Below are 25,271 nucleotides of genomic sequence, written 5' to 3' on the forward strand. Positions count from 1 at the left end.
AAAGTTTTTTTAAAATTGCATGCCCTATTTGAAACATGAAAGGTTTTTTTTTTTACTTGACTGTTATTTTGAATCACACCAAATCAAACAACACAACAAACTCCTTAATGACACTCTACACAACCTTTCAAACCTAGAAACCCAACATAAACTAAACCCAAATGATAAACAACTCTTACAAAATATCTCTGATTGCAGATTACAAATTAGTCATCTAATGGGAAAAGATTGTAACAAATATGCTTTTAAACTCCAACAAAAATATTATGAGAGTAACAACAAAAGTGGCCCAATTCTAGCCAGAAAACAAAAATACATAAAAACTATATCCTAACACTTAAAAATAAACAAGGCAAAGATGTACATACATCAAAACAAATTGCTGAGTCATTCAGATCCTATTATTCACATTTATATAACCTATCAACGCCCTACAACCAAAACCCACAAATAGACTCATATAAAAAGAATGAGATTTTAAAAAAATACATTTCAGACATCAATCTCCCAACAGTCACCCCAAAACAAAAACAGACACCCAATAAACCAATCTCACAAACTGAAATATTAGAGGTAATAAAAAATCTACCATCTAACAGAGCACCAGTACCGGATGGTTTCACTAACCAATATTTAAAAAAATGTAAACACATTCAATCACCCCACCTGTTATGAATGTTTAATATAATTAATGAAGAGACTCCCTTTTCAAAAACTGCCTTAGAAGCTCATATAGTGGTTCTTCCTAAACCAGACAAGTCACCAGATACAGCAGCAAATTTCAGACCATTTTTTTTACTAAACACAGACTTTAAGATCTATTCCCAAATTTTAGCCAATAGATTTAGTTTGATACGTCTTTTACTTGTTGACAATGATCAGGTGGGTTTCATACCATCAAGAGAAGCTAAAGATAACACTGTTAGAGCACTCAACCTCATAAACCACATCACAAACCCCAACAATAATAGTGCCAACAGACGCTGAAAAAGAGCTTGACAGTGTCTGTTGACACTTCTTATGCAAAATTTTCAATAAATTCCAATTAGGAGACTTCTTCATCTCAAAGATAATGGTGTTATACTCCTATCCTTCTGCCAGTATTAGAATAAACGGGATACTCTGAAACACCTTCCCCATAACAAATGAAACTAGACAAGAGTGTCCCTTGTCACCACTCATTTTTGCATGCATAGTTGAAGCCCTTGCCACCACAGTACGATCACACACAGACATTAATGGTATTCAAATCCAAATACTAACCACAAAATACTCCTATACGTGGATGATATCCTCTTTTGCTTAACTGACCCAATTTCTTTTATTCCCCCATTGCTCTCAGAATTAGATACATTTTAAGAGGTCTCCAACTTCCTAATCAATAAAAATAAATCAGAAATGTTAGCTTTACAATGCGATGATAATCTTCCTAATCAAATCACTAACATCAACCCATTCCAACTACAAACAAACTCATTGAAATACTTAGGAATATAGTGAACACCTATGTTTCAAGACTTATTTACAGCTAATTACCTAAAACTACAAAAACCCTAATAGCAGACATGTCCTCATGGAGATCCAAAAATATCTCTTGGTTAGAAAAGATAAACTCTGTCAAAATGAATATCCTCCTAAGGATTTTATATCTCCTCCAAACACTTCCAATCCCCCTACCCCACAATTTTATATCAAACTTACAAAACAGGCTGTTTGAATTCATCTGGGACAGACATAAAGCACAAATAAATAAAAACTCATGTGCACACCGGTTAAGAAAGGGAGCCTAGGAGTCCCCAACCTAGAAAATTACAGAAAAGCCATGTTTCTACAGTGAATAATCGGCTGGTTCGTAAACTATGCACACAAAAAATGGGTGGCGTTAGAACACCACATCACAAATAAATCTCACTTAGGGTCCTTCTGCTGGCAAAATAACTCTGCAATTCCACAATCCATTAAGCACAACTCCATTATACAGGATACTTTATCCAGACACACAAGCAAAGCCGAAGCACATATAGGTTAATTGCTTCCACTTCAAATGTAGCCTGTGGTGGGGAAGATATCTCACCGGTAATTATGGCACCCTCTCATACGACCTGACTCGGTCTCCAATACAGGCAATATCTCAGCCAAAACTTGTTAAAGTTCATAAGCAGCAAAAACAGATATGATGTGCGGTTAGGTTAACTTGAATTTTTCTTACCCGCTCTTCGCGGAGAGGGAGTTGCAATTAAGCGTCTCGTCTTTAAGTGTCGGTCCACAGGAGCCTCCTCTGTAACTCCAATAAATGTTCCTCGAACACGGATTGACCTGTCTGGTCACAAGCCCTCCTCGATCACCTTGATGACGTCTTTGACTGCTTTAGCTTCCTCCCCGTCACTCCGCTGCTGCTTTTTTACATATGGTGCTTACCGGAACATCTCCTCTTAGTATTCCACCCAGGGTCTGACTGTTGTATCCTCCTTTTCCTGTGCTCACTCCTTTGCCCCACTGGCTCAAAGTAATACAAACGATCAATGAGGAGCACCAGGCAGAAATACTTTAAATAAGACTTAACTTTTATTCTGCACATCGGCTTCCTTTAAAACTTGTTAGTTCAGACAACATATAACAGATAGTTCAGCATTCTCTTGCTTACGCGTTTTGGCGATAGCCGTAATCATAGCTTACAGAAACTTACAAACATGACATACTTTTAAAGTACCCACCACAATTTGATTGGTTCTAAAAACTTTGCTGTTGACTACTTGATTGGATGTTGTGTCTTTGACTAAATCCTCCCTCTTAAGTTACATGAACAGGTGTGTTATTAACCCTAGGGGTACAAGGACCTTTTTATAATTATTTATAATTTTGGTATATGATTGCACTGAAATGTTACACATTAGTTTTTATCCCTTGACAAGTTGTTCATAGTATTGAATATATACAAATTACCAAATATACCTTTTACATCGGCCAAATTTTAACATTGTATGCTAAAAATTGTATTTTTGTATTTTTATATATAAACTATTCTGTATTTTATGGACTTATACTTATTAACCAACAAATAAGATACACTCAAATTCTGATCGATATAAATGCACACAAGTATTTTTCATTACTTAGTAGATTCATTTGTAGCATAACTTGTAACAGCACAATTCTATATTTAAAGAAATGTGGAGATAAATATAAACAATCGGTGAAATTGCTTGGTGCTGTTCTATCTGAGTCTGAACATGTTGTACCATTGTATTCACTGGACTGTGTGCATTTAGTATTAAAATTGCCTATTAAAAATGTTTCTCTGCTTTCTTTATAAATTATTGATTGCTTTTGTACTTTCCAATAAGTGTAGAGACTCTATTGAATCCTTTTGTTTTCAATTAATCATGCCTCTTCTTTCTAGATAGGACATTCAGTAACATTAGAAGCTCAATGTTCTAGAACACAATGCAAACCAAGTCGCATTGCTTGTTCGTAATTTGTTTTTGTTCTCTGCTCTTGTCTTTGGTTGATAACAGACAGTTATTAATTTTGTTATGATATTTAACATTATGTCATGTATTGATCTTTCACTGAATGTACACTTCATGACATAGTGTTATTTCATTTTTGCCAAAAATGTATTAAATCATACTCAGTATTCAACCCTAGAGGTATTGTGGTTTTAAGCTTGTGTATCCAGAATACCTCTCTCAATGCTAGGTTATTTTCTGTGTTTGTCTTTCCTTTCCTGGGTTTCTCTATGATTGTCCATTTAAGAGAAATGGGGTCACTATGATGTTCATTTTTGAAATGTTGTAAATTACATTGCTCTCTCTACAATTTAGGCACATTTTATGACTAAATGTCTGTCCTGTGACTGAACATCTAAATTGGTTACCTGATTGGAGAAATTCACATGCCTTTCAAGTGTTATTACTGCAGTGAAAAGTGCCTGTTACTGTGAGCCATGAACTTTTATTAACCTCTGTTTTTGTTTTTTAAACAGGTTGTTGCTATCTTGCTCCCTAAAGACATACCTTTTTTAAAAGAGAACCTGCAACCTTGTTTCACAATACTTTTTTCATCCGCTTGTAACATAGGCAGATGTTTTTGTATGATGTTACAAATCTGATGGTACTGGTTACTATACTGAGTCACAAATGTGATTCTTTCATCCTTGCAATTTCGCTTGTCTTTTACTTTAAGTAAATCCTCTCTTTTTATTTTCGTCACTGCATCTCTAGTGTTTTTTATTAAGCTATTTGAGTAACCTCTAGCTTTTAACTTATTCGTGAGAATCTGAGCATGTTCATCAAATAATTGATCTGTACTACAATTCCTCTTTAACCTAGTAAATTGTCCTTTGGCTACTGAGCCAAACACTCTTTTAGGATGGTTACTTTTTGCATGCAGCAAGGTGTTACCAGCAATTGGTTTGATGTAAACCTCTGTCTCAACTTGTCCTTCAGCTTTCCCTCTCAACTGCACATCTAAGTAATGTATCTCACTCTTTGCCCACTCAAAGGTAAATTGTATACCTACATCATTAGTGTTCAATATGGAAATAAATTTATTGGCACTGTCTGCTCCACCATCCCAATGCATATGAGATCATCTATGAAGCGTCTGTAGTAAATTATTTTGGTTTTGAGGGGGTCCTGACATCCATAGATGTGGGACAGCTCCCACCAACCCATGAACAGGTTGGTATAGGAGGGGGCAAACTTGGCCCCGATAGCTGTCCCACATCTCTGAAGGTAAAAGACCCCCTCAAATGTAAATAATAGAAATACTAATCTTAATAAAGAAATGACACTTTCTATTCAAAAAATAAGTGAAAATCATGATATCGTTTTAAGAAATGCAGATAAGGGTGGCTCCATTGTTGTGCTAGATAGAACACACTTTATACAGGAAGCCCTTAGACACTTGAATAACACTAATCAATATGAAAAACTGACAGTGGATCCGACAAGTAGATACAAAAGGGAACTTTCACATCTTATTGATGAAGGTGTGAATATGGATACTTTGATCTAAACACTAAAGAATTTCTTTTAGTGGAACATCCAACAATACCACATTTCAACCTTTTACCCAAAATACATAAAGGTATAGAAAATATGACAGGCAGACCCATCATTAGTGGTATAGGTTCATTAAATGAACATTTATCACAATGGTTAGATGGGATTTTAAACCAATAGTAACCAAATTAAGTAGCTACCTGTGAGACACCAAACAACTGTTGAAAGAATTGGAAGATATAAAATAGAATCAAAATTTTAGTTGGCTTACTATTGACGTACAAGAACTATACTCATCAATTCCATACAGTATGGGTTTGAAAGATAGATTTTTTTTATAAACAGAATAGCTGGACATGACCAAAACATTTGCAAATACATTTCTGAAGTTACAAAATACCTGCTAACACACAATTATTTTACATTTGAGGGGGTCTTTTACCTTCAGAGATGTGGGACAGCTATGGGGGCCAAGTTTGCCCCCTCCTATGCCACCCTGTTCATGGGTTGGTGGGAGCTGTCCCACATCTATGGATGTCAGGACCCCCTCAAAACCAAAATAATTTACTACAGATGCTTCATAGATGATCTCATATGCATTTGGGATGGTGGAGCAGACAGTGCCAATAAATTTATTTCCATATTGAACACTAATGATGTAGGTATACAATTTACCTTTGAGTGGGCAAAGAGTGAAATACATTACTTAGATGTGCAGTTGAGAGGGAAAGCTGAAGGACAAGTTGAGACAGAGGTTTACATCAAACCAATTGCTGGTAACACCTTGTTGCATGCAAAAAGTAACCATCCTAAAAGAGTGTTTGGCTCACTAGCTAAAGGACAATTTACTAGGTTAAAGAGGAATTGTAGTACAGATCAATTATTTGATAAACATGCTCAGATTCTCACGAATAAGTTAAAAGCTAGAGGTTACTCAAATAGCTTAATAAAAAACACTAGAGATGCAGTGACGAAAATAAAAAGAGAGGCTTTACTTAAAGATAAAGTAAAAGACAAGCGAAATTGCAAGGATGAAAGAATCACATTTGTAACCAGTACCATCAGATTAGTAACATCATACAAAAACATCTGCCTATGTTACAAGCGGATGAAAAAAGTATTGTGAAACAAGGTTGCAGGTTCTCTTTTTAAAAAGGTATGTCTTTAGGGAGCAAGATAGCAACAACCTGTTTAAAAAACAAAAATAGAGGTTAATAAAAGTTCATGGCTCACAGTAACAGGCACTTTTCACTGCAGTAATAACACTTGAAAGGCATGTGAATTTCTCCAATCAGGTAACCAATTTAGATGTTCAGTCACAGGACATACATTTAGTCATAAAATGAGCCTAAATTGTAGAGAGAGCAATGTCATTTACTTACTTACATGCATACAATGTGACCTGCAATATGTGGGACTCACGTCAAGAGAAGTACGTGAAAGAATCAGGGAACATGTTTCCATTATCAAGAAAGGCACATTAACAACACCATTGGTACAACATTTCAAAAATGAACATCATAGTGACCCCATTTCTCTTAAATGGACAATCATAAAGAAAACCAGGAAAGGAAAGGCAAACACAGAAAATAACCTAGCATTGAGAGAGGTATTCTGGATACACAAGCTTAAAACCAGAATACCTCTAGGGTTTAATACTGAGTATGATTTAATACATTTTTGGCAAAAATGAAATAACACTATGTCATGAAGTGTACTCTCAGTGAAAGATCAATACATGACATAATGTTAAATATCATAACAGAATTAATAACTGTCTGTTATCAACCAAAGACAAGAGCAGAGAACAAAAACAAATTACGAACGAGTAATGCGACTTGGTTTGCATTGTGTCCTAGAACATTGAGCTTCTAATGTTACTGAAAGTCCTATCTAGCAAGAAGAGGCATGGTTAATTGAAAACAAAAGGATTCAATAGAGTCTCTACACTTATTGGAAAGTGCAAAAGCAATCAATAATTTATAAAGAAAGCAGAGAAACATTTTTAATAGGCAATTTTAAAACCAAATGCACACAGTCCAGTGAATACAATGGTATAACATGTTCAGACTCAGATAGAACAGCACCAAGCAATTTCACTGATTGTTTATATTTATCTCCACATTTCTTTAAAAATAGAATTGTGCTGTTACACGTTACGCTACAAATGTATCTACTAAGTAATGAAAAATACTTGTGTGCATTTATATTTACATCAATCGATCAGAATTTGAGTGTATCTTATTTGTTGGTTAATAAGTATGTCCATAAAATACAGTATAGTTTATATATAAAAATACAAAAATACAATTTTTAGCATACAATGACTATCGTGTTAAAATTTGGCCGATGTAAAATGTATATTTGGTAATTTGTATATATTCAATACTATGAACAACTTGTCAAGGGATAAAAACTAATTTGTAACATTTCAGTGCAATCATATACCAAAATTATAAACAATTATAAAAAGGTCCTTGTACCCCTAGGGTTAATAGCACACCTGTTCATGTAACTTAATAGGGAGGATTTAGTCAAAGACGCAACATCCAATCAGGTAGTCAACAGCAAAGTTTTTAGAACCAATCAAATTGTGGTGGGTATTTTAAAAGTATGTCATGTTTGTAAGTTTCTCAAGCTATTATTATGGCTATCGCCAAAACGCGTAAGCAAGAGAATGCTGAACTATCTGTTATATGTTGTCTGAACTTACAAGTTTTAAAGGAAGCCGATGTGCTGAATAAAAGTTAAGTCTTATTTCAAGTAATTCTGCCTGGTGCTCCTCATTGGTCGTTTGTATTACTTTGATCCATAATACAGGAAACATATAAAGTATGGGACAAAATTTTAATAGAATACCCTCACATGTCTTCTAGAGTGTCTCCATTGACGCCCCTAACAGACAATATAGATTTTTCACCAGGACAACATATGGGAAAAGCACAACAAGGGAAGCTCCACCGAGCGATAACTAAACCACTAAAGCCTTATTGAAAGTAGGAACAGGAAAGCAGAAATCACTACAAATACAAACTCAAACATACGCATAAAGAATATGGGAATACACAACAAAAGTAATTCTGACTCAGATGTTACAAATATAATCAGATTTATTCATTGTTATACATGTTGGTTATACAATGTCATTTGATAGCTGTATTTATATGTACTATCAGCAAGGTGTGAACGGTAATCACAAAATATAATTTTTTATATCATTGTACTGTATTATTTTTCATTAATCAATTAACCTGATTTAAAACTATAAAAAAATGACTGCACTAATTACTAAAAATGATGACTGTTTATTATTCTCATATTAATCTTCACGTTCAATAAATGATTAGTAGTATTGATTTAGTTTTTAATGTCCCTTTAGATATTAATTTTGGTATCACATAAAATGCATTCAGAAAACAATGTGATTTTCATGGGGCATGGGCTGAAAATTATATATTTTGTTAAAGGGACAGTATAAACCAATTTTCATATAACTGTGTGTAATAGACACTACTATAAAGAATAATATGCACAGATACTGATATAAAAATTCAGTATAAAACCATTTAAAAACTTACTTAGAAGCTCCCAGTTTAGCTCTATTTAAAATTGAACACCCACTTTAAGTGGGAAATAAGAGACACTCCCCCCTTCCCCTGCATATGAAAAGACTCTTTACTCAAACAGGAGCTAGCTGGAGTAGGCATACATCAGTATTCTCCTAAAACGTAAGAGTTGGAAAATCAGAGCAATGTTATTTAAAAGTAAGCAAAACTATACATTAAAAAAAAAAAAAAAACCTGTATAGTCTATATAAATGGATCATCTACAAAACATTTATGCAAAGAAAAATTGAGTGCATAATGTCCCTTTAATAAATATGATAGTATGTTTAGACTTGTATGCTGACAAGAAATACCAGGAAGAAGCCCTGTTCTATGTCTAATAGATTACTCTTATAGGCATCTATTTATCAAGCCGTCAACCTCAAATACGCTGGAATTCCGCAGCGTATTTGTGGCAAGCCTGATTCGCTTTAGTTATCAAACCCTACAAACCGGCAAAAGTAGAAATCTGTGACGTAACATACGATCCGCCGGACTCAGTCTGACACAGATCGATGCTTACGTCATTACAGATGTTCCGAATGCAAGTTCGGCACAATCTGACTACTTTTGCTATAGAAGCAAAAAAATTCCAGCAGCACAACAGTAGTGAATTATAATCCAAATTTATTAGGTACCTGGAGGAAAAAACATGACGTTTCAGGCTCAGTTTCCCTTAATCATATGACCTCAATGCAGTATACACCTTCCTTAAATACCCAACACCACAGGTGTGGCTAATCATATCTTTACCTAGCTTATTCCAACAACAATTTCTAATCTTAACGCCACCTAGTGGTGTGTATCTAATAATACATCCAAAACTAAATAAGTCTAACAGTGTTACATACTAGTATTTTAGCTACATGTTACATATCATATCAAAATTTCAGAACAGTACAAAATTCAAAATTCAATATTTACAAAAATAGTTGAAAGGGAAAGTTCTTCATCTCAACGCTCATATCTAGAGAAGGGATTTTTGTAGAATCTGTAAAATTACAAAAAAATATTAAAATCAATTTCACGGTTCATTCCTTTAGGAAACAGACAATCTAGCCTATAAATCCACATAGACTCTCTCCTTTTTAAGATCAGTTCTCTGTCCCCACCTCTTCTACTGATTTTTGTTAAGAGATTGTCATCCAGATACAAAGGTTTTTGCTAACGGCCCTATGCCCGCATATAGAAAAGGTACAAGTATCAAGGACAAACTTGTAAGAGCAGACATTGGGAGTAAAAAATTAAAACAAGTGTTACAGAAGCATTAGTTATTTTGTTGTGAAGAGCTTATTTCCCAGCAGCAATGCCTGAACCAGCAAGCCAGCGCCTAAGAAGGGCTCCAAGAAAACCGTAACAAGTATCATTTCATAAAGAGTTAACTCTTTTTTTTTCAGCTTTTAGAAACTATTGTCTAATCACCTCTGGAGCCAGACTGCTAATTGATAAGATGAACTTGTAAACTTGTTATCTTAAGTACTGTAATCCTATTGTGGCCTGTCAAAGGACAGTGCTCTCTATCTAAATGTGTGATGGGGGATTTTGTGCTTCCCCCTCTCTCCCCCTGGGAGTGCCCTGTGTGCATGTAACCTTAATAAAAAGCAGGCTGGGCATCCCAGTCCTGAGTTCTTGTTTGACCCTCAATCGCAGCGTTGACTCGTTTTTGTGGGCAGAAGGGTATCCTAGCTGTACTGCAGCTAAGGGAGATTATTCTATATTTGCGAGACTCATATAGAATACTATGGAAAGCAGCTTCTCCCCTCTTTAGCAATAGGTATCCAGGCTACTAAGCGGTCCATCTCTCAGCGAGACTAAGGGTAACCGTAACATTTGGCGGCAGCGGCGGGATTTTCCTGGATTTCCTAGGAGAGTTACAGAACGGATGGAGAGCGCTTACGAAAAATTGAAGCGTACAACCCTAAAGGATTTACTTGAAAGCAGAGGGGGGTACGCCAGCAACCGGCCGAGGAGAGAGCTGATCGCAGAATTGACCGAACTGGATCAGAGCTTCACAATGGCGGAAACACCGACCACGATTAGTGACGAAAAAACCAGGATTGTTCGGGAAAGGCTCTCATTATACGGGCCGAACCCCTCCATGGAATTGGTACAGCAGTTGATGGCGGAGGCGGACGAGGATATACGAGAGACTCGAACCCACGAACTCAACCTAGCGAACGCACACCGCAATGCTGAAGCCCCGCAGGTAATCATCCCTGTCGAAAATGCTGGGAGGACCAAGATACCCTATGCGGCATTTCGACCCTTCCTAGAGAGCGAGACAGGGATTGATGAATATTTGGCGGACTTTGAAAGGCAATGTGCCCTGCACCAGATTCCCAACAGAGAGTGGCCCACGATATTGTCTGGGAAACTATCCGGGCGAGCCCTGGAAGCCTTTTGTACTCTGGGTGCTGAGGAAGTGACACAGTATGAGCTAGTTAAGGAGACACTGTTGCGACGGTACGCTGTAACTCCGGACACGTATCGCCGACAGTTTCGGGGCATGGAAAAGAAGCCTAACGATACGCATATGGAATGGGCGCACCGAATGCGGAGAGCGGCAAATCACTGGCTGAGCGGAAGTAAAGCGGTGACTGGGGAGGAAATTTTACAATTGTTTCTCTTAGAACATTTTTATAATGGCATGGAACAGCAAGGGAAGGAATGGCTGCGAGACAGGCGGCCTTCTACCTTAGAAAAAGCAGCCAAATTGGCCGATGAACATTATGACTCCCGTCTTCACGAACCCATGAACTACCGAGCTCCAGCACGGGTCGAACCCAGAGAGGTTTACCGTGCACCCCCTCGTGCTGAATTCCGAGCCCCGGTGCCCACAGGGCCCGTCCGACACTCAGGACCACCCAATAACAGCTCTGAGCGTCCCAGACCGACTTGCCACCGATGCAAGCAACCAGGGCATTTCATGGCTAGCTGCCCCCTTAATACGCACCAGACACCCAGGAATTACAATTACCCCTCTGGGTCCTATCGTCCGGCCCGGGCCCTCTGTGTTAACCAAGAGGCCCCTATGGAGGGATATGTGGGGCCGCTTCACGAGGCAGACCCTGTATATGCTGCCTCAGATAACCGCCAGCACCATCGGCAGAGGGTATGGCTCGAGGGGCGATCTACCGTGGGATTGCGAGACACAGGGGCTACTATCACGCTGGTACAGAGTCATTTGGTGCCAGAGCACAAGCGATCCGGACAGACTGTGGCCGTTAGAGTGGCGGGGGGGGATGTGTACAAAATTCCAACAGCTAAAGTGCATCTTGATTGGGGAGCGGGAAAGGGGGCTATGAACGTGGGCCTAATGGATAATTTACCTGCCGAAGTACTACTGGGCAACGATTTGGGCCCCATGACTTCTGCCTATGCTCCAGTATGCAACAACGAGGCGGACCCAGTGACTACACGGGCCCAAGCCCGGACGGAGCGAGAGCTCTCACCAGTGCGGGAGACACAGGTAAGACCTACCCCGACCTTGCCTGACAGGTTAGGCCCCATACCCTGGGACACCCCAGATGCTTTCGAGGCAGAGTCTAAGACTGACCCGACCTTACAAAAGTACCGGGAACGAACAGAGACCGGAGGGGGCGGGGCAGATAACGAAACATTCTTATGGGAAAAAGGGAAACTATACCGCTGGACAGAGAAAAGGGGACAGCGTAGGCGACAGCTGGTAGTGCCCCACAAATACCGTCAAGAAATCCTCAAAATAGGCCACGACATCCCCTTAGCAGGCCACCTAGCCGTTACCCGTACCCTACACCGCATTACTCACACGTTCTTTTGGCCAGGGGTGCACGCTGACGTTAGAACTTACTGTAACACCTGCGATGTGTGTCAACGAGTAGGAAGGCGAGGCGATCACCCTAAAGCCCAGCTAGTAAATATGCCCATTGTAGAGGAACCCTTCAGCCGGGTTGCTATTGACATAGTGGGACCACTGGCTACCCCTAGTCCCTCCGGTAAGCGATACATTCTTACCGTAGTGGACTACGCTACCAGGTACCCAGAGGCTGTCGCCCTATCCAACATACAAGCGGATACGGTAGCGAATGCACTAGTACAGGTGTTCTCCCGGGTAGGATTTCCAAAAGAAATCCTATCCGACCGAGGCACCCAATTTACGGCTGAATTGACCCAACAACTCTGGCAGGTTTGCAAAATTAAGTCCCTCCTGAGCTCCCCATACCACCCCCAGACGAACGGGCTGTGTGAGAGGTTCAATGGGACCCTCAAGCAAATGCTCAAGACGTTCACTCAGGAATACCGAGACTGGGAACGCTTCCTGCCGCACCTCCTATTTGCTTATCGGGAGGTGCCCCAGGAAACGACAGGGTTCTCTCCCTTCGAGTTGCTCTACGGAAGAAAGGTACGGGGACCCCTAAACCTGATCCGGGAGCACTGGGAGGGAGATATGGAGGCTGACGGTGTCCCAATTGTGCCATACGTGCTGGAACTCAGGGACCGAATGGAGCAATTAGCCAAATCCGTGCGGGCTAATCTCCAGTTGGCCCAGAGAAGACAGAAAGTATGGTACGATCGGGGGGCCCGAAAGAGAATCTTCACCATAGGACAAAAGGTGTTAGTACTTAAGCCGGTGAAGACAGACAAATTGCAGGCGTCCTGGCAGGGTCCCTACCAGATCGTAGAGAAAAGGGGAGACACCACTTATGTGATAGCTAGCTGCCACGACAACAATCTTAGAAAGACATTCCATGTAAACATGCTCAAGGAATATTTTGAGCGACCAGAGAACGTGACGGCCGTATGTTGTTCCCCTCAGGATGACCCCGACAGTTTACCCATTCCAGACCTATTAGAAAAGAGCCTCCCCACAGGTATAGTGGCGCAGGTTCAGATAGGGGACCGACTTAGCCCCACTGAAAGGGAGCAGCTCAACCAACTCCTCCAGTCCAAACACCTCACCTTCTCCCCGAAGCCAGGGTACACTACTTTAACCACCCACCAGGTAGATACTCCGGGACAAGCTCCCTTGCGCCAGGCTCCGTACCGAATCCCCGAAGCAGTTAGGACAGGAATGAAGAAGGAGATCGATGAGATGCTCCAGCTCAGGGTAATTGAGCCCTCCGATAGCCCCTGGGCCTCCCCAGTTGTCTTGGTGCCCAAGAAAGATGGGACCACCCGGTTCTGCGTAGACTATCGGAGGCTCAATGAAAATACCGTGACGGACGCTTACCCTATGCCCAGGGTAGACGAGCTACTCGATCGTATAGCCAGGGGAAATTACCTGACCATTATTGACCTCTGCAAAGGTTACTGGCAGATTCCCCTGGCCCCGGAGGCTATCCCCAAGTCGGCATTCGTCACCCCATTCGGCTTATATCAGTTTAGGGTAATGCCGTTTGGGATGAAGAATGCCCCAGCTACATTCCAGCGCTTGGTGGATTGGCTCCTGGATGGCTTCCAGAGTTTTGCTTGCGCCTACCTGGACGACATAGCGATCCACAGTGAGTCCTGGCAGGACCACTTAGCTCATGTGGGAATGGTTCTGGATCAGATCCGGGCTGCTGGCCTGACTCTGAAGCCAGAAAAATGCCACTTTGGGATGGCCGAGGTACAGTACCTGGGTCACCGGGTGGGGTGTGGAAAGCAGCGACCAGAGCCGGCCAAAATAGAAGCTGTCGCCAATTGGCCCACCCCCATCACTAAGACTCAGGTCCTAGCCTTCCTGGGCACGGCAGGGTACTATAGACGGTTCGTACCAGACTACAGCACACTTGCCAAACCCCTGACTGACTTGACCAAGAAGAACTTACCTCGACAGGTCCTGTGGTCTCCCCACTGTGAAACGGCTTTCCAGGCTCTCAAAAATGCTCTAATTAACGCTCCTGTCTTGGCGGCCCCAGCCCTTAACAAACGTTTTATCGTCCATACAGATGCTTCCATGTTCGGGCTGGGAGCCGTCCTCAGCCAAGTAGGCGAAGATGGAGGGGAGCATCCAGTTGCCTACATCAGCCGGAAGCTCCTGCCCCGCGAAGTCAGCTATGCAGCGGTCGAAAAGGAGTGTTTGGCTTTGGTGTGGGCATTAAAGAAATTGACTCCCTATTTATATGGTCAGGAGTTCACTCTGGTCACCGACCATAACCCGTTGGTGTGGCTGAACCGGGTCTCTGGAGATAACGGCAGGCTATTACGTTGGAGCTTATCGTTGCAACCCTTCAATTTCACCATTACTTACAGACCTGGGAAACAGAATGGCAACGCCGACGGGTTGTCCAGACAAACCGACCTCAGCCCCGCATAACCAGCGGTCTGGACAGCCTTAGTCTGCCCCGAAAAGGGGTCAGACCGTGTCTGCCAGAGTGTTCCACAGAAAGGGAGCACTGTTACAGAAGCATTAGTTATTTTGTTGTGAAGAGCTTATTTCCCAGCAGCAATGCCTGAACCAGCAAGCCAGCGCCTAAGAAGGGCTCCAAGAAAACCGTAACAAGTATCATTTCATAAAGAGTTAACTCTTTTTTTTCAGCTTTTAGAAACTATTGTCTAATCACCTCTGGAGCCAGACTGCTAATTGATAAGATGAACTTGTAAACTTGTTATCTTAAGTACTGTAATCCTATTGTGGCCTGTCAAAGGACAGTGCTCTCTATCTAAATGTGTGATGGGGGATTTTGTGCTTCCCCCCCTCTCCCCCTGGGAGTGCCCTGTGTGCATGTAACCTTAATAAAAAGCAGGCTGGGCATCCCAGTCCTGAGTTCTTGTTTGACCCTCAATCGCAGCGTTGACTCGTTTTTGTGGGCAGAAGGGTATCCTAGCTGTACTGCAGCTAAGGGAGATTATTCTATATTTGCGAGACTCATATAGAATACTATGGAAAGCAGCTTCTCCCCTCTTTAGCAATAGGTATCCAGGCTACTAAGCGGTCCATCTCTCAGCGAGACTAAGGGTAACCGTAACAACAAGGTTATATTTCTGGAAAAGGTTTGGGTTGTTATCCTTGTTTGGGGTGTGCTAATTGTAATAACATGGCCAAGGGTCGTAATTTTACACATCCTTTAACTGGTAGAGTGTACAAAATCAATGGCTTTTTCACTTGTAATACCAATTATGCAATTGACTTGATTAAATGCCCATGTGGGTTGGTTTACATTGGAGAGACCACCCAAAGGGTGAGGGATAGAATCATACAGCATAAGTCTAATATCAGATGTAAAGACTTTAATGTCCCTGTCTCCAATCATTTTTTAACTTTTGGCCATTCAATTGCACAGTTGAAATTTCAACTTATAGATCATGTCCCTGTCCCACGAAGAGGTGGGGACAGAGAACTGATCTTAAAAAGGAGAGAGTCTATGTGGATTTATAGGCTAGATTGTCTGTATCCTAAAGGAATGAACCGTGAAATTGATTTTAATATTTTTTTGTAATTTTACAGATTCTACAAAAATCCCTTCTCTAGATATGAGCATTGAGATGAAGAACTTTCCCTGTCTACTATTTTTGTAAATATTGAATTTTGAATTTTGTACTGTTCTGAAATTTTGATATGATATGTAACATGCAGCTAAAATACTAGTATGTAACACTGTTAGACTTATTTAGTTTTGGATGTATTATTAGATACACACCACTAGGTGGCGTTAAGATTAGAAATTGTTGTTGGAATAAGCTAGGTAAAGATATGATTAGCCACACCTGTGGTGTTGGGTATTTAAGGAAGGTGTATACTGCATTGAGGTCATATGATTAAAGGCAATTGAGCCCGAAACGTCATGTTTTTTCCTCCAGGTACCTAATACATTTGGATTATAATTCACTACTGTTGTGCTGCTGGAATTTTTTTGCTTCTATATTATGTTGGAGTCTTCAAGCAGTGGCTCCTCCAGCTTTGCACACTTAATATAAGTCACTGGTGCTTGAGTAATTCTGACTTTGCAGATTTTGACTACTTTTGCTAGTTATCAAATAACTACCAGGTACACTCGGCAGTATTCCGGCCCAGCGTACCTGGTTTTCAATCCGCCACCCTAGGAATCAATGGGAGTCTGAAAGCAGCGAAAGCTTATGTTCGCTGCTGCCCGATATCCCATTGATTTCTATGGGAACATTTACACCTAACACCCTAACATGTACCCCAAGTCGAAACACTCCTAATCTGCCCCCCGTACACCGCCGCCACCTAAATAAAAGGTATTACCCCTAATCTGCTGCCCCTACACCGCTGCCACCTAAATAAAAGTTATTAACCCCTATACCGCCGCTCCTGGACCCCGCCACAACGAAATAAGCTTAATAACCCCTAAACCGCCGCTCCCGGAGCCCACTGCCAACTACATTATACTTATTAACCCCTAATCTGCCCCCCCTACACCGCCGCCACCTACCTACATTTATTAACCCCTAATCTGCCACTCCCAAAGTCTCTGCCACTATATTAAATTTATTAACCCCTAAACCTAAGTCTAACCCAAACCCAAACGGAATTGAAGGGACGCCATATTGGCTGATGTCACTTAAAGGAACCGTCATTGTTGAAGAAGACTCCGGATGAAGAGGATGCTCCACGTCGGATGTCTTGAAGATGGACCCGCCCTGCGCCGGATGGATGAAGATAGAAAATGCCGTCTGGATGAAGACTTCTGCCCGTCTGGAGGACCACTTCTGCCGGCTTCATTGAGGACTTCGGCCCGGTTGGGTGAAGACTTCTCAAAGTAGGGTGATCTTCAAGGGGTTAGTGTTAGGCTTTTTTAAGGGGGGATTGGGTGGGTTTTAGAATAGGGTTCGTTGTATGGGTGGTGGGGTTTAATGTTGGGGGGGTATTTGTACTTTTTGTTACAGGTAAAAAAGCTGATTACTTTGGGGCAATGCCCCGCAAAAGGCCCATTTAAGGGCTATTTGTAATTTAGTGTAGGGTAGGGCTTTTTTTGGGGGGGGGGGGGGCTTTTTTATTTTGTAAGGGGGATTAGATTAGGTGTAATTAGTTTAAAAATCTTGTAATTATTTTATTATTTTCTGTAATTTAGTGTTTTTTTTTTGTACTTTAGATAATTTTATTTAATTGTATTTAGTTTAGGGAATTTATTTAATTATAGTGTAGTGTTAGGTGTAATTGTAACTTAGGTTAGGTTTTATTTTACAGGTATATTTGTATTTATTTTAACTAGGAAGTTATTAAATAGTTAATAACTATTTAATAACTATTCTACCTAGTTAAAATAAATACAAAGTTGCCTGTAAAATAAAAATAAATCCTAAACTAGCTACGATGTAACTATTAGTTATATTGTAGCTATCTTAGGGTTTATTTTGCAGGTAAGTATTTAGTTTTAAATAGGAATAATTTATTTAATGATAGTAATATTTATTTAGATTTATTTCAATTATGTTTAAGTTAGGGGGTGTTAGGGTTAGACTTAGGTTTAGGGGTCAATGAATTTAATATGGCAGCGGCGACATTGGGGGCGGCAGATTAGCGGTTAATAAATGTAGGTAGGGGGGCAGATTAGGGGTTAATAAATATAATGTAGGTTGCGGCGGTGTAGGGGGCGGCAGATTAGGGGTTAATAAATATAATGTAGGTGGCGGCAGATTAGGGGTTAATAAATATAATGTAGGTGGCTGCGGTGTAGGGGGCAGCAGATTAGGGGTTAATAAGTATAATGTAGGTGGCGGTGGGCTCCGGGAGCGGCGGTTTAGGGGTTAAACATTTGATTTAGTTGCGGCGGGGTCCGTGTGCGGCGGTTTAGGGTTTAATACATTTATTAGAGATGCGGTGGGGTCCGGGAATGGCGGTATAGGGAGATTTACAGTATAGTATAGTGTGGGTGTTTAGTGACAGGGTAACAATAAAACTGTAGAAAAGCCGAAGAGCAGTGAGATTGATGACTGTTAGTTAACAACAGTCCGCTGCTCATCGCACCATACTTGGTGTGCGGCTTTTTGACAGCTTTTTTGATCATTTTGGAGAGTGTATTCAGGTCCGCGGCAGCGATGTTAGGCGATCTTAGGCGAGTGTATTGGTGCCGTCGAATGCAAGTAAGTTGTCGGCTTGATAAATAGATGCCATAGCTTCAATTTGCTTAGGTCTGTTCATGTAACCATATTTCTCATGACTGATACATGATTAAGAAGCCATCCACACTAAACTAGAAATATTAAAGGGACATTAAACTGTTAGGTTCACCTACAATAGCATTGTTACTACTCAATATGCTATTGTTTTTTACTCCTATGCCTGCAACTCTTTAAAAAAATCTTCTCATATTTTAACCCCTTACTAAAATGCTGGTTCATCAAGCTCCACATCTTAATAGTGGGTTCTACCATCTTGAAGCTTATTATTGTACTTCATGACAAATGGGTTGCCCATTCAAAGATCATTGGCATTGCCAGCTTTTTGTGTACTTTTTGTCATGGGGGAACTTTACATTTTTGCAGTGGCTGCATAACTCTATATTTTTTTATGGCATTTTTATATTTGTTATATAACTTTCAAAATGTGTATAAAAACAAACAAAAAAACAAACAAAACTCTTGTTTTGCATTTTGTGTCAACCCAAAACCCAGGATACAGAAGTAAAATATTAGCAATTTCATTGACCTGTAAATGTTCACTCCTTTTATCAGAGTTCTAGAATACCCACACTGCAAGATGGGGGCACCCATTATTAATATAGGAGTTTCACCAACCAAAAAGGGTTAAAATACTAGAATGTTTCTAAAGAGAGCTCAGTGCACAGAAGGAAAAACAAATTGCATCTTGAAGAGTAACTATTCTGTTGACGTTTTATTTTTCTTTTATTCATGCTGCATGACAAAAAAGCATACAATTGACATTTGTAATGCAATGTAACTTAAATGGCTCATTAAAAACAACATTAATCTGCTCCTAAAGTGCGTTAAATACTTTCACAAGTCCTTTTTTAAGTTAAATGTAAAAACATAAAGTTCTCATACAACCAATACATTATGCCAACTCTACATTTCTGTTTTCTTTTATGTACTTTCAGAATTATTGATGGATATGATCTGATGCCCTTGATTCAAGGAAGAAGTGTCACATCTGAACATGAATTTCTTTTCCATTACTGTAATGCATATTTAAATGCTGTACGATGGAATCAGAGAAACAGTAAGTCATCTTTGCTTTATTTTCAAATATTTATATGATATAAAGAAATAATGGATTATAGCACAGAGACATTTTAAAGGTTCACATTCTGATTAACCCAGCTGTTATCTAGTATCTAGTACTGCAAACATATAACAGACCAGATCAGGGTTTTATTAAAAAAAACGAAATCTGAAGCACCCCCCAAAACGTGTCAGGCATTTTTGGACGGGGTCACTTTTTGAAAACTGGACATATAAATGGAAGGAAGTGCTATGGGAAAAGTACTAGGCCAGAAATCCCAAACCATTATCCAATACTATGGGACTGTGACTCTGTTAAGTTTTAAAAAGAAGTAAATACAGTGTATGCTGTAAACACCCGTAAACGTGTTAATATAACCCTGTGGCTGCTAGAGTCTACTTAACTCTTGTCATACATGTTTCTGGTTGTCTAATATAACTTAATCATTATATATCCCTAGAGGATTTTTTTTTTTACTGGATTCATTGCATTCACTGCTGCTGACAGGCTACTCCATGAGAGTAATACCTACGTATTTCTGTCACCCCTTAGTATCCCTGACTGATGTGACTTCCATCAGCACGTGCTGCTTCCTCTGGATTGGGAAGGTGCACGTGACCAACCAATGACCCAGACGGCAGCTCCCTCTAACAGCCTGAAAATCTTATAAATTGGGTTCAGTGAAAGACAGTATAAACATACAATTTGACAGGCGACGTGCGCTCTGTAATAACGCCTAGATACAATGAGACAGCAGCGGCAAAAGAAAAAAAAACTACCCATAAAAAACAACACTTGTCTGAGCATCTGATGTGAGCAACAACACATCTTTAAACTTTAGCTGCTCTTGCTCAGGCCTTTGCTGCATTTACTGTGATATGGTTACTTTCTGAGTGGGAAGCAGCCATCTTTCTTTAGGGAGTGCGCTTGTAGTCACATGTCTACTCTGCCTTATTATAAATCTGGCCCTGCATGTTTAAGGGTGTTTAGTATGTTTCTTCCCTTATGGTTTATATTAGTTTAATATTTTAGTTTAACCGCGACATTTTAAAAATAATTTGATTTAAAACAGGACTGGTATTCGTATTATTATTTTAAAAGGGCATTGGCTGTATTTTTTTCCACTACAGATCTACTATAAATTGTACACCTCCTAAAAAAAAAACTTACTGGTCACTAGGTATGTGTATAATATAATAAAGCTATAATAATTGTTAGTAATTCTGAAGCTTCCAAGTAATCATTGAGTCTCTCTGTGTTAACCATTTGCCCAGTGGCACCAGTGCCCCTCTTCAGTTTTGAAAAACAGGCTATAGGGACTTAAGCAGTCCTCTGAGTTTTCTCTGTTAAAGTCATGACACATTGAAAAGTATTCATTTTACAGAAAGAATATTCTATAATTGATAACTGATATCATTTGCGAACCCATCATGTTATGCTTTAAACCACTCTGTAAAGTACAGTTAGTATATTCCTATAAAGTTATACTTATTATGAACCATCATTTATTTTATTTTTTTGGTTCAAAATGTGAGTTAAACACTGTTTAAATTCAGTAGATAACAGCTATTTACTACTAACGTTCATGGGCTGATATTTACTACCTGCTACTATTCTTTGGTTGATAGCCAATGAGAAATCATATATTCAAGTAATTTCTGTGCTATTTTGAACTAAATAGATTTTTTTGTAACACTAAAATAAATTATTAAATAAATGCTGTATTGTAAACACTGACTGATCCATCATCATGTAAAAATAATTTATTGGGAGAAAAAATTGTATTTGTTGAAATAAGACAGCAGCATTATGCAGATATATGCGTGCTCTCGTACACAAAAGAAACAAACACACATACATATATATTTAGAGGAACTCAGCCAATTTACTTTTTACCTTTTAATTGTATATTTATCTAAACATCATCATAAGACTATAATTCAAAATAAATAGGCTAATAGGAATACCTATCAATTAAGTTCTTTGCAAAAGTGCCAGAATACATCACCCTTACTAATCCATGCATTATTAATCCCAGTCTGTATCCAGTGCAGAGTGTGTTGTGTAGTTCAGTAGTCAGAAGCAGTGCTGTTGTAGGTGTTTCCATGATGAAGGTAAGAAGAATGTGTGTATCTCAGTAAAGAGCAGGTGAGAACTGAATAAATTCACATAGTGAGGGGGTTATAACTATAGGGTGTGGACTAAAATATAAGGTAAACCTGACTTCCATAAATAGCGTCCTCAACAGGGGGGCACATGGCACCACATTTCACCATGTTTCCTAATCCTATGATATTAAGTACATTAATCCTTAGATAATTTATTTCCCTGTCTGAATGTAATTTATTCCTTTGAGACCTAGGGGCTGATTTATGAAAGTGCGAGAGGACATGGTACAATGTAGCGTATCATGTCCGCCGCACATCGATAAATGCTGACAGCATACACTGTCTGCATTTATCATTGCACAGGCAGTTCTTGTGCAATGCCGCCCCCTGCAGATTTGCGGCCAATAATCAGCCCAATTTGGGGCTTGATAATTTGGTCCCATAAAGTCTTTCATAGGATGGTCAATTCCTGATCTAATTTCCCTCAAATTATATATAAAAACAAAATCCTTATGCTAAACTCCATAATAGGGCCCCATTTATTAAAAAAACACTGGGAGGGGGGGCGTGTCTAGCCGGCGCCATGAAAGGTCGCACTCCATGATAGCTCCAGCTTCAACGCAACAATTTTATAACTTATCTTTAAAATCCTACTACATATCAACTTTACCTCTACTATATGAGATTCCTAACATCTGAAGGACTAATTTGATATTAGTATCGCCTGGTTGTGACGACGCTTAAAACACAAGACTGAATGGAAATACAGATTGGCGCCGGCCCTCAACTCTTCACTCTACTAACCCCCCGCAGATAGTCGGGTTTTACAAGATTCTTTCACTGCCGAATCAAGATGGAGCATTTTGACATTCATACTGCCCTAATGGAGCTCGCAAATAAATATGATAGAAGGCTGGCGGATCTTACTGATATCATCAGAGGAGCACCCGTACAGGATGGCCCTGGGATCCTCATAAACAAGAGCCTGGAACTTGCGGGGCTGAAAGAGAACATCACCCCGGTACTACAATCATTCCTAAGTCCGAGCGCAGGGTCTGGCAGGGAGGCGGACTATAGCTCTGGAAATAATAACATAAGGGAAATCGCAATCGAACTACCTGAAATACCGCCCTCCCCTGTGGGGGAAATCCTGAAAGACCTGATTGTGAGCTCCGATCCACCAAGTCTCAAGACGCCTCTGTTGATCTCTGACATGCGACACGTTCATCTCCCGAAGTCTCAAACCTTATATCTCGCGGAAATCCCGACACCTGACCATATTCCTTGGGCCTCTGACGGGGGAGATGCGGCCGACTCCCCAGGAAGAGACTTAGAGCCACTGCTGGCGGGTTCCCCATGGTGTGTAAACACCCGCCTAACATGGAGACTTTTGCACTTGTGTCGCCTAGTTCATTCACCACCCACACTGGCCCGAGAGTCCTTCTTTACCTTCCACAATGTACCGGTACAATACAGCTTCCGATCTGGAGTGGGTTGAAATAAACTGACTCCCTAACCAAAGCTCACGCTATATTTTATGCAAGTTAATAGTTGTTTTGTTTGCTATTCAGAAATGTTGGTAGGGTTTAGTGTATGTCACTAGAGTTAAGATTGTGTACTCTTTACTACCACACTGTGAGTATTACTTGAACCTTGGACCTCATGTACATTTAGCCTAGGCTGTCTGTTATTGTGTCCTAAAGCTTTAGGAATCAACTTATGTATTTAGCTCTTGGTTATATTCATGATCAGTGACCCAAACTATTACATATGTTAATATACTTGTAGGACTGACTTTCTTTGCTCACTTTGGGATTTATATTATTAATTGTTATGCTACTGTTCTTGTGTCCCAACCCTAAGCTCCTATATAGGTTAGCATAGCCTCTCTCCACTCTCTACTTCATTGTAGCTCTGTTAACCATGTACTCTCTGTGTTGTAACTGGAATAGGGAGAGAGTTGGTCTCTGTTATTTCTGTATATGTATAGTTATTAACTCACATATGCCCTCTGGATGGAGTGATTTTTCCTACAACATTATTACACATTCTCATTAGGTATTATACTACTCCCTACCCTACTAATTTAATATATTGGTCCTTATTCCATTAACAAAATCCCCTTCATTCACCTTCCTGACTGCTTGAATACATTTAGACATACCCTTAGTTCTAGTCGATAACACGAGTAGACACAGCACCCATATATTTACTATCATAGAATCCACATGGACTTATTCTAACAGGTGCTCTTTTCCGATTCAGACGCAGAAGTATTTTAGGGCAGGCAGACGGTGCCATTCATTTCTGACATGCTACATTTGTTCCTGTACTACACATTGCCTCCACTCAGTCAGTTTATCACATAACCATCCTCTTTAGCTTCCCTCGCATGGACGCAGTTCACAATTTAACTCAGCACTTTATCCGCTAGCATTCTACTATGGTACAACATAGGGGGCACTTTTGTGAGCTCCCCCTTTTATTTAATACGCTCCCATATTTACGTTCTACTCCTGGATAATTTGCACTTAGCTCCAACTACTACTTAAAAGCTCAGCAAGTTGTTCCACTATAATTAAGCTTCTCATGGAGAGAGTTAAGGAACATTACACTTCTACTTATATTTTTTACCTCCTTGTGCCAATAGCAGTGCATTTTCACTTAGATTCCATCCGTACAATACCCCCTCACCCTTCTTTAAGCGGCTCTTCTCCGCTGCACCCCTATTCCTATTACCATACCCACTAACTATGCTCTCCACTTATACACTCTACAGTTTTTATGGACCTATATATATATATTTTTTTTTTCTCCCCTAAAGTAATTTCTAGAGATGCCACTAGTTTCCATAAGTGATTTTACCTCTTTGGTCTACAGCAGACTTGAGTCATAGTTACCATAACCTCATTCTTCTTAACAAAAAATAAAAAATGAGGTAATTTCCATCTAGACTAACATAACATTAGTTTATCCTTTATTTTCTTTTACTAGAGGCACTTATATGAAAACTCACTGATAGAACACAATCCATCAGTTAGTTTATCTATGACTCAGCGATAGATCTGTGGATTTTCTTTTTTTTTTAACAATATTGTAATATCTATGTTGTTATTTCATATGTCAATTGCGTTTACATCTCTTACATTGTGATACGAACAATGGGCTTCTGCAATGTTGGTCTTTTTGGTTTCTGTATGTCTTATAAACCTCAATAAAAAATTCATTTAAAAAAAAAAAAAAAAACACTGGGAATATGTCCCCTCTGCATTGTGGTAAGCGGGCAGCATATTAAAAATTGTACAAGCAGCTGCTTCTGCAATGCCCCCGAGCAGGGACTGTCAATCATGTGGATTGGATTGGGATGATTTAATTCAGCTACACTTTAGGTGGAGAATAGCTGTGGTCTTAAGATGCTGAGGCCTCAAAGCTGCATCCACAAATT

At 39.8% G+C, this 25,271-nt stretch overlaps 1 protein-coding gene across 2 annotated transcripts in view; it reads left to right on the forward strand.

Annotated features, from left to right (window-relative positions):
• STS (steroid sulfatase) overlaps nucleotides 1–25,271 on the forward strand; it is a 785,042-nt gene that overhangs the window by 516,172 nt on the left and 243,599 nt on the right. For both annotated transcript variants that reach the window (XM_053706447.1, XM_053706448.1), the window contains one exon: nucleotides 19,594–19,715. In XM_053706447.1, coding sequence (XP_053562422.1) covers nucleotides 19,594–19,715 — 122 coding nt within the window. The remainder of the gene's footprint in view (nucleotides 1–19,593; nucleotides 19,716–25,271) is intronic.

Source organism: Bombina bombina, chromosome 3 (assembly GCF_027579735.1).
Source record: "Bombina bombina isolate aBomBom1 chromosome 3, aBomBom1.pri, whole genome shotgun sequence".
Taxonomy (NCBI): Eukaryota; Metazoa; Chordata; class Amphibia; order Anura; family Bombinatoridae; genus Bombina; species Bombina bombina.